Source organism: Pangasianodon hypophthalmus, chromosome 17 (genome assembly GCF_027358585.1).
Source record: "Pangasianodon hypophthalmus isolate fPanHyp1 chromosome 17, fPanHyp1.pri, whole genome shotgun sequence".
In the NCBI taxonomy this organism is placed as follows: domain Eukaryota; kingdom Metazoa; phylum Chordata; class Actinopteri; order Siluriformes; family Pangasiidae; genus Pangasianodon; species Pangasianodon hypophthalmus.
The window spans coordinates 24,329,673-24,345,577 of record NC_069726.1 but is presented as its reverse complement, the minus strand read 5'-3'; the positions used below and the strand labels follow the sequence as shown (position 1 = coordinate 24,345,577).

Here is a 15,905-nt window from a genome sequence, read left to right as displayed (position 1 = left end):
GACAGTACTTGTCCTACTGTCTTGTCTCTGTGTGCAGTTTTAGTTAATATGGGACGGGCTGTTGAAGTGTGATGGGATTTTGAATTTATGACGTTTTTGTTATGCCATGGACAACTCACTGTTTACATTTTACTGTCGTTGTTGCAGACGTCTGACTTTATGCAACATTCGCATAAGGACTGTAAGAAAAAGTTTGAGTACCCCTGGCCCTAGAGCATCTAATCTTAAAACAACGTTTTAACTGTGCTGTGCTGTTGAGACAGAGGTTTGCCCACAGAAAGCCCACATAGGGACCCCAAAGGGCCAAACTGCTGTGGGCCCTGCGTGGGCTAAACCACATGGAGACCATGTGGAATTAGTGTGGGTTTGTGCTGCCCACATGCCCCACAGTAAACCCACACCTACCCACGGTGGGCCGCGCAGGCATGTTCGCTGGGTAGTGGCTGAACTGTCTGGACGGCACAGTGAACATAACTACTGGGCCTGTAGATGTGACGCTAAATGCAAGACTGATAAGCACTTGACTGAGATTTTTGAAGATACACAAAAATGAAGTAACTGCATTTTGTTATTGCTTTTATATTTTATTGTAGAATTGGGTCTTCACTCCTTCTCTTTTTCGGTCTCCTCTCCTCTCGTCCCTGATCTAGTGTGCTCCTGTCCTGACTAGATGGCGCTGCCTGCTCACTTCCTGTCACAGAAGGGTTCTCTGTCCTGCATGAGGTGATTAAAGTGGATGGTGTTATTGAGGGTTTAGAGCCAGTTGCCTCATGCATGGCAGAGAAGCACTTCCATGTGGCAGCGGCGTCTCCTCCTCCCTCTGTAGACGCGCCAGACTGGGCTGCAAAAACTGAATTACTTGATTGTACATGGTTTAACTCTAAATCAGACAACCTACCTTGTATGTCTTTTTTACATTTTCCCACTTCCGGCTTTCCTGCTGTGGGGAAAGTTTGCCTTCAAGCCCCATCTCTTCAATTATGTATCTAAACAGCCATAATAAAGTGAAATAAACACACAAAGACACACTTTGTTTAATTATTCTTCATCACCTCTTTTCCAAGCCTGTATTTAATAAGCATCTCACCGTCACTCACATCAGGAATCACTCTGAGAGTTAAACTAACGGCTTCCACAAAAACAGTAATAAAGTTGCAGAAGTGAATGTAAAGGTGATCTATTTTACAGTTTTTGTCTTTGTGAACAGATTTGCTACTTCATCACTCTTAACAGATGCAAACAGACGAGTTAAATATGGTTGTTTATGGATAATGTAACTCACTTCCAGCCATCTCTGGAGCTTTTTCGGCTGCAGCCGTTCCTGCTCTCGCCTTCTCATATCCTCATCAGTCACTGTAAAAACCCAAACATAAAAAATATTTAAGTTTAATATGTCATATAAATTTGTTAGCTTAATCACACGTGTTCCTGTCATGGTGCTTCAAGCAGGATCGTAGGCTCGGTAGTGGATTTTTAAAAATCATTAAACACGTGTTACACTCAAAAAACCGTATACAGAATGTCAAATAAAGTTAATAATCACTAACATGAGTAATCATTTTAGAGCCACAACAGCGATAACAAGCTACTTACATTTGTAGACGAAGTTGGCTGAGAGATTGTCCGCCATTTTGTTCGAGCTGAGAGGCTTCAGAAAATCATTTCCAGTAAGGGAACGTAGTGAGCATCGATGCTCCCTGGTATTTGCGGTGCATTGTGGGATTTTTTAGGGAGCGAACGTTCCAGTGCACTGGAAGGATTTTGGGACTGAGACAGTCGAGACTTGTAGGAAACATTATGAAGCATTTGCAAACCCAGTAAAATTTCTACACCACTGTGTTACTATTTTCACAAATAGTTTGTGAATACCTAAGAGATGTGACTCTGAGTGTTTATTTCCTCCACAGTCGGATTTCTGCAGCACCACTAGACTGGATTTCTGCAACAGCGGCACCAACAAGAGACCTGCGCTGGAGACTCGTCTGTTTAATGCACAACTCCAAACATCATTTAAGATGATTGATTGGGAGATGTGTGTTATGCTGTGTAGCAGTTTGAAAACCAGATCAAACCATGTGAGTAATTAATAGGGACAATTTGTATTTTATTGTGCATAAATTTTAAAAGTGTGTATGAAGAGTGGGTTCTTTTTCAGAGTTCACTGATTTGTAGAAGTGATTTTATTGCACTTTATGGTGCCATCCACAGGCACGAGATTGTAAGTCCTGGTTCTTTTAAGGTGCAAAGAAAAATCAGAGTATGAAGACTAAAAATGGAAATACCTTGGCTATGATTTCTTCTGAGGGCATTCAGTCTGATCCAAACTCTGCCGTTATATGAGAGATCCGGCCGCGTCCGCAGACATTCAGGGAATTGAGGTGTTTCCTAGGTTCCTCTGGCTGTTATCGCAGCTTTGTACGTGATTACTCTCGCATCGTCAGGCCTCTAAATGATTTATTGAAGGGGGAGTTTTCTAGCTCGAGGTTAGCACCTTTAGGGGACAGGTGGACTGAACACTGCCAGGAAGACATTCAGCTCATGATGGAGAAACTCACGTCAGCTCCAGTCCTGGGTTCTGGAGACTGTCAGCTTCCTTATGTTTTACACACTGATGCCAGCGCGACAGGTTTGGGCCACTGTTGAGATTTAGTTTTGATACTGACGAAGGCAGAAATGTATGAAATTTGCTCTTGGTATATTGAGATGATGATGTGCTGTATTGGAGTATTTATTCCTCATTGTATTTAGTTTTTTTAAGCAGTTTTTAAAATGTTGAAGAAGCATTATTTCTCATAAATTTACAGTTGTAATAGAGGTGGTCAGGATTAATAAAATGTGTGTGTGTGTGTGTGCGCTGGTGCCCTCTGATGGACTGGCATCCCATCTGGGAACAATTGTCCTGCCTCGTGCCCCGTGTTCCTGGGATTGGCTCTGGATCCACCGCGATCCTGATCCTGGATAAAACAGCTGCTGAAGATGATTGAATGAATTAATGCCATGATACTGTCTTCTCTGTAATACAAAATAAAAAATACAGTGATTTATATAGTGAGTGTGTGTTTTGGAATAATTTTGTTGTGATGCTGTTTAGTTTTCTGTGTTAAGCACAACTCAAGGAAAAGATACGCGTCCGTTTTAACAGTTTAAAACCACAGCGTCAGCTTCCAGTAATCACTGAATGATGGATACTTGGGTTTACATCAGCTGCATATTGTCTTCACTGGGAGCCTGTTAGAAGAAAAACAAAGAGTTTAGTTTTCTGTAAATGCGTTTCATAATAAAATAAGGTGATCATATCGCCGTGTGTGTCACAAACATGAAATGCAGGAAAATAAAGCAGATAGAAACGTGCTGGTGCTGTTAATTTATAGCTTCTCGCATGTTTTATCATAGAAGAGACAATTCTGAGAAACACTATCGAGTAGGATTAAACTATGTTTAAAACACCTTTTAGATCAGTAGGCTGTTATGTAAAAGTAGTGGGAAAGTCCAAAACATGTTACGCCTACTTATCATGAGGAGAGGTTTCTCTCTGGATCTGGACACACGGCACTCGAATATTATCGATCTATAAGACAGAGACATTGTGTTTTCTTGAAAAGTTTAGGAACATAAAATTTTTTAGTGTGAAAAACAAGTTAATATTGCGTATTCATTCTTCACTACACGAGTGAAAACTATTAAAAACTCCAGATGTGTTTGTGTGTAAGATGAGAAGGGAGTGAAAATGTGTGGCAGTGATTTTGTATATTGGTCAGATCTATTTGCAAATACAGATGTAACTACTAAAATGGCAAAAAAGCTAAAATTAGTGTGTAAAATAGATTATTAAATACACTAAATTGCACAACTGAAATGTGTACATATGAAAATTGGCTTGTTTTTGTGGAGGCAGAACCCAAAGTAGAATTTTGTGACGGAATTTTTCTACATTATGACGTCATAATGGTGAGCTGCATTTTTCAGTCACACTGACCGTTCACTTCAGACCACGTTAAGCCACTGAAGAGGATCGCAGCAAAAGACACTGAAGAGGATCGCAGCAAAAGACGCTGAAGAGGATCGCAGCAAAAGACGCTGAAGAGGATCGCAGCAAAAGAAGCTGAAGAGGATCGCAGCATTTCTACTGGAGACAAATCTGTTACTGACTTTTTTGGACCACACGAGAGAGATAACCAAGCTAATGGATATCTTTGTGGATGCCACTGAGACGACCACCAGCCAGAATCTGAGTGAGTAAATGTACAAAATGAACAAAGAACCAAATCGAAAAGCACAAAGTTGTGTAACTGTTGATATTATTGTTAATATAATATTGTTAATATATTGTTAATAATGTGTTGTTGATATTAATGTTAAAACAGCAGTTTAAGAAGCTCAACACTGACTTCTAAACATCACGTCTTAACACTTCATAGTGCCCCAGATATACTACTCATTTACTGCTTCTTAACACGATAAGGTTGTAAACGTCGACTTTAATAATTTTTAATAAAAAATAAATAATAATAATTTAAGTTTTAATAAATAAAAGCTCTTGTTTCAGGAGAAAAGATGAGCCAGAGGACAAGAGCTAAGGCTGAAGCTGAGGCTCAGGAACTGATGGCCAGTTTCTTCGAGGATCTTGAAGCAAATGACAAACAACTGAGTGAGTAAAGACCTGATATGGAAAACTGACAATGTTACTGAGATAAATGCTGAAGGTGCTGAAGACAGAATCTGAAGCTGAAGCCCTTAACATTCGTATTACAGGAGAACAGATCCGCACTAAGGCCGTTAGGGTACTGATGGGGATTTTCATCTACGACCCTGAGACCAATGACCCCTCAATCAGTGAGTTATTATTGTATGGAGAATGATAGGAGGAATAAGAATAATGAGAAGGAAAGTCAATAACATGAAAATGTCACCACTTAATGAAATATAAAAATAATATTTTATAAAATAGAGGTCCTGAAAGAGGTGGATGCTGGAGCAGAGGAAGAGGATGAAGCCATCAGTCAGGTCTTGGATGAGGAAGAGGGAACAATCGACCTGCCACTGGGTGAAGAAAAAAATATAATCTCACAATAATTTCTGACAAAATGACAAAAACCCTCATATTAATGTTTCTGTGGTAATTAACACCGGTAACTCATATTAATAAAAATAATACTGCATATCTACTAACCCTATATTCTTAACAAGATGATAAAATATTTTAAATATTTGAACTTTAAAACACTGATCTACTTCTTTAACTGTAAAAGAAATGTCACACAATCCCTCCAAATGACTCCTCAAATAAACAAATAAATAAATAAAAGCTGAGGCTGCAGTACAGCTAGTGGACGTTAAACTGGATCAGACTATAAGTCACTTAAAAAAACATTATAAGTGAAATTGTAATTATGAAAATGTAAGTTCACTAAAACTGGCAATAATAATAATATTTATGATTGTGACATTATACATAGAAGCTGAAGCTGAAGCTGATGCCGAGGTTGAAGCTCAGGTTGATGCTGATGAAAAAGCAAAGCCAGAAGACGCTGAAATACAGAACAGCACATCTCTGGGTGAGTGTAATAATAATAATAATAATAATAATAATAGTAATTGTACATTATGTTATTATTATACATTTTCTAATGATGTAGTAAACTGCAATAATACAGAGAAGCCTGCTGAAAACACCGGGAATGGGAAGGAGAAAAAGAAAAGGAGCAGGAGAGGAACACGAGGCAAAGGAAGGAAAATAAATTACAAAAAGTTCCAGGACAACAAAGCAGGTATTAATATTAATATTATGTCATGATGTCAGTAATGTACCTGGAGAACTGCTGATATTAAATTAAATGAGGAACTGAAGTGAAACACTTTATCTGCCTCAATTAATACAATCTAAACATTATATCAAGTTTTAATTGTGAATCCTGTGACTTTTCTTTCAGAAGAAGACGAGGCTGAAGCAGAGAGTAAAGCTGTTGCTGAAGCTGCTGTTGAAGATAAGGTTGAAGCTGATGCTGAAGCTGAGTCTAAAGCTGAGATTGAAACTGAATCTGAAGCCAAGGCTGGGGTTGAAACTGAAGCTGAGGTTGAAGCTGAAGCTGAGGATGAGGCTGAGACTGAAGCTGAGTTTGAGGCTGAGGCTGAAGCTGAGGTTGAAGCTGAGTTTGAGGCTGAGGCTGAAGCTGAAGCTGAGGTTGAGGCTGAAGCTGAGGATGAGGCTGAGACTGAAGCTGAGTTTGAGGCTGAGGCTGAAGCTGAGGTTGAAGCTGAGTTTGAGGCTGAGGCTGAAGCTGAGGTTGAAGCTAATCCTGAGGATGAAGCTGAGGTTGAAGCCGACCGTCAAAAAGGAAAGGAAGAAGACACTGAAACAGAGAACAGCACATCTCTGGGTGAGTAGGAGCAATCACTCACACAGATACAATAATATAGTAACAATAATAATATTATTATTGTGACATTATACATTATTTTCTAATGATGTAGTAAACTTGAATAATACAGAGAAGCCTGCTGAAAACACCGGGAATGGGAAGGAGAAAAAGAAAAGGACCAGGAGAGGAACACGAGGCAAAGGAAGGAAGATAAATTACAAAAAGTTCCAGGACAACAAAGCAGGTATTAATATTAATATCATGTCATGATGTCAGTAATGTACCTGGAGAACTGCTGATATTAAATTAAATATAGACTCATGGACAGTTTTTTCCCTTCAGCTGTACTGATGCTGAACTCTGCTTCTAAGCGTTAACTGCCAGGCTCCACCTAATAACTAAACATTAGCATCAGACACCACTGTTATCTGGAATTATTTGCAAGTACTTGCACTTTACTGCACTATCTGTCATCATTATTACTATTACTTATATCAGACTGTTATTTGCACATTATTGCTATTTGCACATCTGCATTTTTATCCACTGTATGTGTCCACTGCATCATATTGCATGCATCATGCTGCTTACCTCCACCTGTATACTGTTTATCTCAACTAACTGCACCAGAATCCTTATTTATTCCATTAAACTTGATTGCCATTTGCATTACTGTTTATGCATCATATTGTTTACCTTTACCTCTACACTGTACACTGTTAACTTACTGCACCATGACCTTGTTACCTCATTTTACCTTATTTGTTATTTGCACTACTGGTTGGATGCTGACTGCATTTGGTCATCTCTGTACTCGTACTCTGACAATGACAATAAAGTTGAACCTAACCTAAATGAGGAACTGAAGCGAAACACTTTATCTGCCTCAATTAATACAATCTAAACATTATATCAAGATTTAATTGCGAATCATGTGACATTTTTTTTCTTTCAGAAGAAGATGAAGCTGAACCTGAAGCTGTAGTGGAGGCTGAAGCTGAACCTGAACCTGAACCTGAAGCTGAACCTGAAGCTGTAGTGGAGGCTGAAGCTGAACCTGAACCTGAAGCTGAAGCTGAAGCTGTAGTTGATGCTGAACCTGAAGCTGTAGTGGAGGCTGAAGCTGAACCTGAAGCTGTAGTGGAGGCTGAAGCTGACGCTGAACCTGAGGTTGAAGCTGAACCTGAAGCTGTAGTGGAGGCTGAAGCTGACGCTCAACCTGAAGCTGAGGTTGAAGCTGAAGCTGAAGCTGAAGCTGAACCTGAACCTGAAGCTGTAGTGGAGGCTGAAGCTGACGCTCAACCTGAAGCTGAGGTTGAAGCTGAAGCTGAACCTGAAGCTGAACCTGAAGCTGAAGCTGTAGTTGACGCTGAACCTGAGGCTGAACCTGAAGCTGAAGCTGCAGCTGCTGCTGAAGAAAGAAAGCCAGAAGACAGTGAAACAGAGAACAGCACATCTCTGGGTGAGTAGGAGCAATCACTCACACTGATATACCTCTTTAACTGTAAAATAAATCTCACACAATCCCTTCAAACATCAACTACTCAAAGACATAAGTAAGTAAACAAACAAAAAATGAATACAAATGAATAAAAAAAACACTGCATTCATCTTTCACTGATAATAAGTATTATTAATAACCAGTAAGTGTCAATAATAGTATTGTTTAAGACTGTGACATTGTTGATTTATTATTTTCTAATGATGTAGTAAACACCAACGAGACGGACGAGCCTGCTGAAAGCACCAGGAAAGGAGACGAGAAAAAGAAAAGGACCAGGAGAGGAACACGAGGCAGGGGAAGAAAGATCAATTACAGAAAGTTCCAGGACAACAAAGCAGGTATTAATATTAATATCATGTGATGGTGTCAGTAATGTACCTGCTGATATTAGTTCAGTTCTTGTGGTTCACTGGTATTAGTGCTGTTAGAAAGCTGACAATATTAACTTATTCAGAAACAGAGAAGCTGAAAGAGGTGGATGATGGAGCGGAGGCTGAAGCCATCAGTGAACTGATGAACGTCCTCCTGGATGAGACGGAGGAATCCAATGGCCAGTCTCTGGGTGAGCAAAAAATATAATCTCAGAATAATTTCAGACAAAATGCAAAACATTTTATTCTTATTCTTAACAAGATGCTGTAATGCTCAAAATATTTGAAGTTAAACTAAAGTTAGAAAATGTTAAGTTTTAAATTGAAATGTTTTGTTTCAGCAGGAGAAAGTGGGGAGATCGTGATGAGTGCCGACGCTGAAGCTGAGGCTGAAGCCTTTAATGATTTCCTGACCGTCCTCCTGGAGGAGATAAGCGACGAGATCAACCTGCCTCTGGGTGAGTAAAGAAATTAACTTCCAGTGAGGAAATAGCATTTGTGTTACACATTTAAATACCCTTTACACTGATAAAGTGCTGTACAGATTTACACAACCAGAGTTAATGTGCAATAAAGACGGGCTGCGCCCATGAAGAGCTTTAAAAACAAAGGATAAAACCTGAATATTGCAATATTAAATTACAATATTTAAAACAGGGATGCTGAAAGAGGTGGATGATGGGGCGGAGGCTGAAGCCATCAACCAGCTCCTGAACGTCCTCCTGGATCAGTCAGGGGAAATGATCGACCTGCCTCTGGGTAAGTAAAGAAAATAAATTATAATATGCCTAAATTTCAATTACAACATTAATTACCATTCACATGACAAAGTGATGTACAGATTTGCAAAAGAAAATCATACAAACTTACACTAAATTAAATGAAATGTGAGAAAATGAAGGAAACTGAAATGCTACAAAAGAACCATCAAGAAAATTTGAGGTGCTGTGTTAGAGAGCTCTGATTTTACTGTTAGAAAACTGCGAATATTAATTTATTGTAAAACAGGGATGCTGAAGGAGGTGGATGATGGGGCGGAGGCTGAAGCCATCAACCAGCTGCAGAACGTCCTCATCGAAGAGACAGAAGAAAAGATCGACCTGCCGCTGGGTGAGCAAAGAACATAAATTATAAAATGCCAAAATTATTTGATGTGCTGTGTTAGAGAGCTCTGATTTTACTGTTAGAAAACTGAGAATATTAATGTATTGTAAAACAGGGATGCTGAAGGAGGTGGATGATGGGGCGGAGGCTGAAGCCATCAGCCAGCTCCAGAACGTCCTCCTGGAAGAGACAGGAGAAAAGATCGACCTGCCGCTGGGTGAGCAAAGGACATAAATTATAAAATGGCAAAATTATTTGAGGTGCTGTGTTAGAGAGCTCTGATTTTGCTGTTACAAAACTGAGAATATTAATTTATTTAAAAACAGGGATGCTGAAGGAGGTGGATGATGGGGCGGAGGCTGAAGCCATCAACCAGCTCCAGAATGTCCTCCTGGATCAGTCAGGGGAAACTTCTGGCCAGTCTCTGGGTGAGTGCAAAATAAATAAATAAATAATAATATGCTAATACTATTTAAAGTACAAAGTTAAATACAATTCACACTGAAAAGGGACGTGAGGATTTGCAAAAATAAATGATAAAATCTTCAAATAAAATGAACTGCAAACCAATAAAGGAAAATTCTACAAAAAAATACATTAAATTTGATGTGCTGTGTTAGAGAGCTCTGATTTTAATGTTAGAAAACTGAGAATATTAATTTATTTTTCAAAAACAGGGATGCTGAAGGAGGTGGATGATGGGGCGGAGGCTGAAGCCATCAACCAGCTCCAGAACGTCCTCCTGGATGAGAAAGAAGAAAAGATCAACCTGCCTCTGGGTGAGTAAAGAACATAAATAATGCCAAAAATATTTCAATTACAACATTAAATACAATTTGATGTGAGGATTTGCAAAAGGAAATCATACAAACTTACATTAAATGAAATGAAAGAAAATAAAGGAAACTGAAATGCTACAAAAGAACCATCAAGAAAATTTGATGTGCTGTGTTAGAGAGCTCTGATTTTACTGTTAGAAAACTGAGAATATTATTTATTTTTCAAAAACAGGGATGCTGAAGGAAGTGGATGATGGGGCGGAGGCTGAAGCCATCAGCCAGCTCCAGAAAGTCCTCCTGGAAGAGACAGAAGAAAAGATCGACCTGCCTCTGGGTGAGCAAAGAACATAAATTATAAAATGCCAAAATTATTTGAAGTGCTGTGTTAGAGAGCTCTGATTTTGCTGTTAGAAAATTGAAAATATTCATTAATTTATTCAAAAACAGGGATGCTGAAGGAGGTGGATGATGGGGCGGAGGCTGAAGCCATCAGCCAGCTCCAGAACGTCCTCCTGGATCAGGCAGGGGAAACTTCTGGCCAGTCTCTGGGTGAGTAAAGAACATAAATAATGCCAAAAATATTTCAATTACAACATTAAATACAATTTACACTGACAATGTGATGTGAGGATTTGCAAAAGAAAATCATACAAACTTACATTAAATGAAATGAAATGAAAGAAAATAAAGGAAACTGAAATGCTATAAACTAACATAAAGAAAATTTGATGTGCTGTGTTAGAGAGCTCTGATTTTACTGTTAGAAAACTGAGAATATTATTTATTGTAAAACAGGGATGCTGAAGGAGGTAGATGATGGGGCGGAGGCTGAAGCCATCAACCAGCTCCAGAACGTCCTCGTGGATCAGGCAGGGGAAACTTCTGGCCAGTCTCTAGGTGAGTAAAGAACATAAATTATAAAATGGCAAAATTATTTGATGTGCTGTGTTAGAGAGCTCTGAGTTTACTGTTAGAAAACTAAGAATATTAATTTATTTTTTAAAAACAGAGATGCTGAAGGAGGTGGATGATGGGGCGGAGGATGAAGCCATCAGCCAGCTCCAGAAAGTCCTCCTGGATCAGGCAGGGGAAACATCTGGCCAGTCTCTGGGTCAGTAAAAAATAAATAAATAAATCATAATATGCATTAAATACAATTTACACTGACAATCTGATGTGAGGATTTGCAAAAGAAAATCATACAAACTTACATTAAATTAAATGAAATGAGAGAAAATAAAGGAAACTGAAATGCTATAAAAATGCTATAAACTAACATAAAGAAAATTTGAGGTGCTGTGTTAGAGAGCTCTGATTTTACTGTTAGAAAACTGAGAATATTATTTATTGTAAAACAGGGATGCTGAAGGAGGTGGATGATGGGGCGGAGGCTGAAACCATCAACCAGCTCCAGAACGTCCTCCTGGATCAGGCAGGGGAAACATCTGGCCAGTCTCTGGGTGAGTAAAAAATAAATAAATAAAATATAATATGCTAATAATATTTAAATTACAAAGTTAAATACAATTCACACTGATAAAGTGATGTGAGGATTTGCAAAAATAAATGATAAAACCTTTAAATAAAATGAAATGCAAGCCAATAAAGGAAACTGAAATTTTACAAGAATAGTCATGAAATTTGATGTGCTGTGTTAGAGAGCTCTGATTTTACTGTTTGAAAACTGAGAATATTAATTTATTTTTTAAAAACAGGGATGCTGAAGGAGGTGGATGATGGGGCGGAGGCTGAAGCCATCAGCCAGCTCCAGAACGTTCTCCTGGTTCAGGCAGGGGAAACTTCTGGCCAGTCTCTGGGTGAGTAAAAAAATATAATCTCAAAATAATTTTAGACAAAATGCAAAACAATAACTGAAAAAAGCCTCATATTAACGTTGCCGTGGTGATGAACACAGTTAACTCGTATTAATAACACATAATACTCCATAGCTACTAACCCTCTATTCTTAACAAGATGCTATAATGTTCAAAATATTTGAAGTTAAACTAGAGTTAGAAAATGTTAAGTTTTAAATTGAAATGTTTCTGTTTCAGCAGGAGAAAGTGGGGAGATCGTGATGAGTGCCGACGCTGAAGCTGAGGCTGAAGCCTTTAATGATTTCCTGACCGTCCTCCTGGAGGAGATAAGCGACGAGATCAACCTGCCTCTGGGTGAGTAAAGAAATTAACTTCCAGTGAGGAAATAGCATTTGTGTTACACATTTAAAGATAAATTGATAAAGTGCTCTATAATAATGTAAGATTTTTTTAAATAAAAGCCCAACTGATATTGATTGAAGGTCAATCAGCTCAGCAACGGCTTCCATTAATACTGGAATTAATGCATAGTTCTCCATATCTACTACTCATATATCACTTCTTAAGTACTGAAACACTAAACAGAAACACTGGAAAAGATCGTTGTATTTAATAGGGTTTTGTGGATTAAATCAATTTTGAGTTCCTAGAGCATTAAAGAGCTTTTACCTGAATGAAGCAGGTATTAATATTAATATCATGTCATGATGTCAGTACCTGAAGAATTTCTGATATTAAATTAAATTTAATGAGGAACTGAAGTGAAAAACTTTATCCGCCTCATATAATACAATCTAAACATTATATCAAGTTTTAATTGTGAATCATGTGATTTTTTTTTTTCAGAAGAAGTTAAGGCTAAAGCTGTTGTTGAAGCTGAAGCTGAAGTTGAGGCTGAAGGTGAAGCTGAAGTTGAGGCAGAAGCTGAAGGTGAACCTGAAGGAGTTGTTGAAGAAGGAAAGCTGGACGACACTGAAACAGAGAACAGCACATGTCTGGGTGAGTAGGAGCAATCACTAAACCTCAACTACTCAAAGAAATAAGTGCATAAACAAAGAAACAAACAAATAAATAAATAAGTAGGTAAGTAAGTAAATAAGTAAATAAATTGTAGCTGAGGCTGCAGTACAGCTAGTGGACGTTATACTGGCTGAGACTATACACGTAATTTGTAAAAACATTTATAAGTGAAAATTGTAATAATGAAAATGTAAGTTCAATTAAAGTGGCAATAATGATATTATTAATAATTGTGACATTAAATTATCAGAGAGCAATAATACAGAGAAGCCTGAAAACACCGGGAATGGAAATGAGAAAAAGAAAAGGAGCAGGAGAGGAACACGAGGCAAAGGAAGGAAGATCAATTACAGAAAGTTCCAGGACAATAAAGCAGGTATTAATATTAATATCATGTCATGATGTCAGTAATGTACCTGAAGAACTGCTGATATTAGTTCAGTTTGTGTTAAACGGCGAATCTAAACTTTATATCATGTTTTAATTGTGAATCGTGTGACTTTTGTCAGGACGATCTGCAGCTGAGGTCGTAGAAAGACCACCAGAAGATGCAGAAACAGAGAACAGCACACCTCTGGGTGAGAAGGAGCGATCAGTCCCCCTTACACACCTCTTTAAATTCCACAGAATCCCTCCGAGCATCAAATCCTCTGATATTAGGCTCAATATTCAAATGTGTACAATAATATTTTGCCTGTTTATTGCAGCCGAGTTCTTTTTATTCCTGAACTTTCACCCTGAGCTTTTTATTCCTGAAATTCCAAGATAATAATACACATCTGGACAGCTGTTAATGTTTGTGTGTCACAGCAGACAAACCCATGGTGAAGGCGGATGAAGAATCTGAGCCTAAAGAGGAAATCCAACTCCCTGAGACGGAGACCGTTAACGAGCAGCTCCTGAGTATGCCATGAAAATGAGCGTTCCATATTACGATTACAATAAAATAGACAAATACTGAATACAATGGTGGTAATAATAATAATAATATTGTTTAAGATTGTGACATTATTCTTACATTATTTCCTAAAGATGAAGTAAAGGCAAAGAAGAAGGTCAGGAGAGGAACACGAGGAAGAGGGAGAAAAATCAACTACAAGAAAGTTGAGGACAAAGAAGGTAATCATGAGAAATAGATAAAAGCACCAACAGACACAAGCAGCCAACAAGGACACGCTATTCATAGTTAATACCCTTTATGTTAATCCATCCAAGTGTTCCACGCATTAATCTAATTTACCTCAGCGTAAAACTTTACTAGCTGAGTACTGCGGTCTGTGTTGCGTAATTCCTGCTGAATTCTGGGAAACAAGCTTGCACAGTGATTTCTCTAATTCTGTCCCACAGCTGAACAGAATGGAGGGAGGAAAGAGCTGACTGACGCCAAAGCATCAAGAGACCAGCGTGATCGTCAGACAGAAAGAAAGCTGCAGACACACACACGTGTGTGGACACGCCGTGACCGAGCCTGTGAGTCAGGGTGGAGAGGACCTGCTCACTGCGACCAGAGAGACAGGAGAGTCCCGAGAAGATCAGCTCAAGAGACGCCATCACATGCTGGAGCCTGATCAATTAAACACACACACACACACACACACACACACACCAAGCCCCCATCCTATCCTTAAGCGTAACCCTACCACCCCCCTATTCCCCAAACCCCAAATAATTATTAACATTATTTTTAAAATATGAATAAAAACCCTTTATACTTTACACTTTACTTTTGTCTGCTTTCTATGAGCAGTAATTATTTCTGCACATGCACTGAGTAGTCTAATAGGCAAGTGTCCAGTTTTAAGCTGATATACCATGTGTGCAGCTTCACTGTAGACTGTGTGCTGGGTGACTGAGGTCTGAGACGATTCTGTGAGCTTTTCTCAGGCACCGTAACCGCTACATGTGCTGTGTGTTTGGGATTTTGCAGCCTGTGATGAGTTCTGCTCTTCTCACCAAATCTCTGGACACCAGGCTGAAGCTGGCACTAAAATCACACAAACAACTCACAGAACACTGTGCAGAAAAATGGGAAAATATATATATATCTGCTCATTTCATGTGCCATCAGAAACATCAGAAATGCATGTGAAAATACATGTCAATACAAAGACAAGTGGGTTTTTATTGTCATTCCTCTATGCAGCTTGTACACATTGTGTGAGACGAGTGCAGGACAAAGAACACACACAACAGCACAATAAATACACAGGACTGTAAACTGTACACTATTTAGTACATCTGTAGCAGTAATCAGTATAAAGTTTTAAAATTGGACAACCTTGCTGAATGTCCCTTTCAAGCTCTGAGTCTGCTGAAAAAAACAACAGAAACCCTCATAGAATTTGTAATGGTTTTAATGGTTTTAATGGGAATTGTATTGGTTTTAATGGAAACTGTAATGGTCCCTGTGGGTCTCTACTGGTAATCTGTTGCCTTCTATTGGTGGCATGTTTTGTCTAGTGGATACCATTAAGGACCAGTAATGGTAATGGTTTTAATGGTTAGCTGATGGTTTTTGATGGTATTTGTACTGGAAACCATTAAAATTTCTGTCATGGTTTTTATTGAGTTTTTTTCAGCAAGGTAGTTAAAAAAAGATTTTTGTTACCTAATTTTATTCAGTAAAAACACACTTAACATTGTGCATATTGTACAAAATTTCGTGTAAAATCTCATTAATCACAGCTCATGCTGAGGGAAGCCCACAGGAAACCGGTTCTATCCGGTTGAGCTTATTTATTTATTTATTCATTCATTCATTAATTTATTTATTTAAAACACATTAGACATTCACAGGACCTGACACTCAGAGTGTGATATTTAAGGTAAGAGATATTTCGCTTCTGTGAAAAAGAAGTTAGTATCAGTTAATTTGCGAATGCCTGTTAATGCTAGCTGGATTGTTGCTAAGCTAACGCAAACCTGCTTGTTCTTGCTAATTGCCGTCCTTT

At 38.5% G+C, this 15,905-nt stretch overlaps 1 protein-coding gene across 1 annotated transcript; it reads left to right on the top strand.

Moving 5' to 3' along the window:
• The first annotated feature begins 379 nt into the window (after positions 1-379).
• Positions 380-14,670, top strand: LOC113543977 (retinitis pigmentosa 1-like 1 protein). The gene is made up of 20 exons (XM_053241489.1): positions 380-464; positions 671-822; positions 1,908-1,980; positions 4,547-4,648; positions 4,753-4,833; positions 4,949-5,044; positions 5,457-5,555; positions 5,931-6,377; positions 7,429-7,821; positions 8,070-8,201; positions 8,318-8,425; positions 8,576-8,692; positions 8,892-8,993; positions 12,172-12,288; positions 12,781-12,933; positions 13,205-13,330; positions 13,464-13,532; positions 13,768-13,857; positions 13,987-14,073; positions 14,302-14,670. Exons 1-20 carry the CDS (start codon positions 380-382, stop codon positions 14,520-14,522), a joined length of 2,850 nt encoding a protein of 949 aa, XP_053097464.1. The 3' UTR covers positions 14,523-14,670.
• Positions 14,671-15,905: the final 1,235 nt, after the last annotated feature.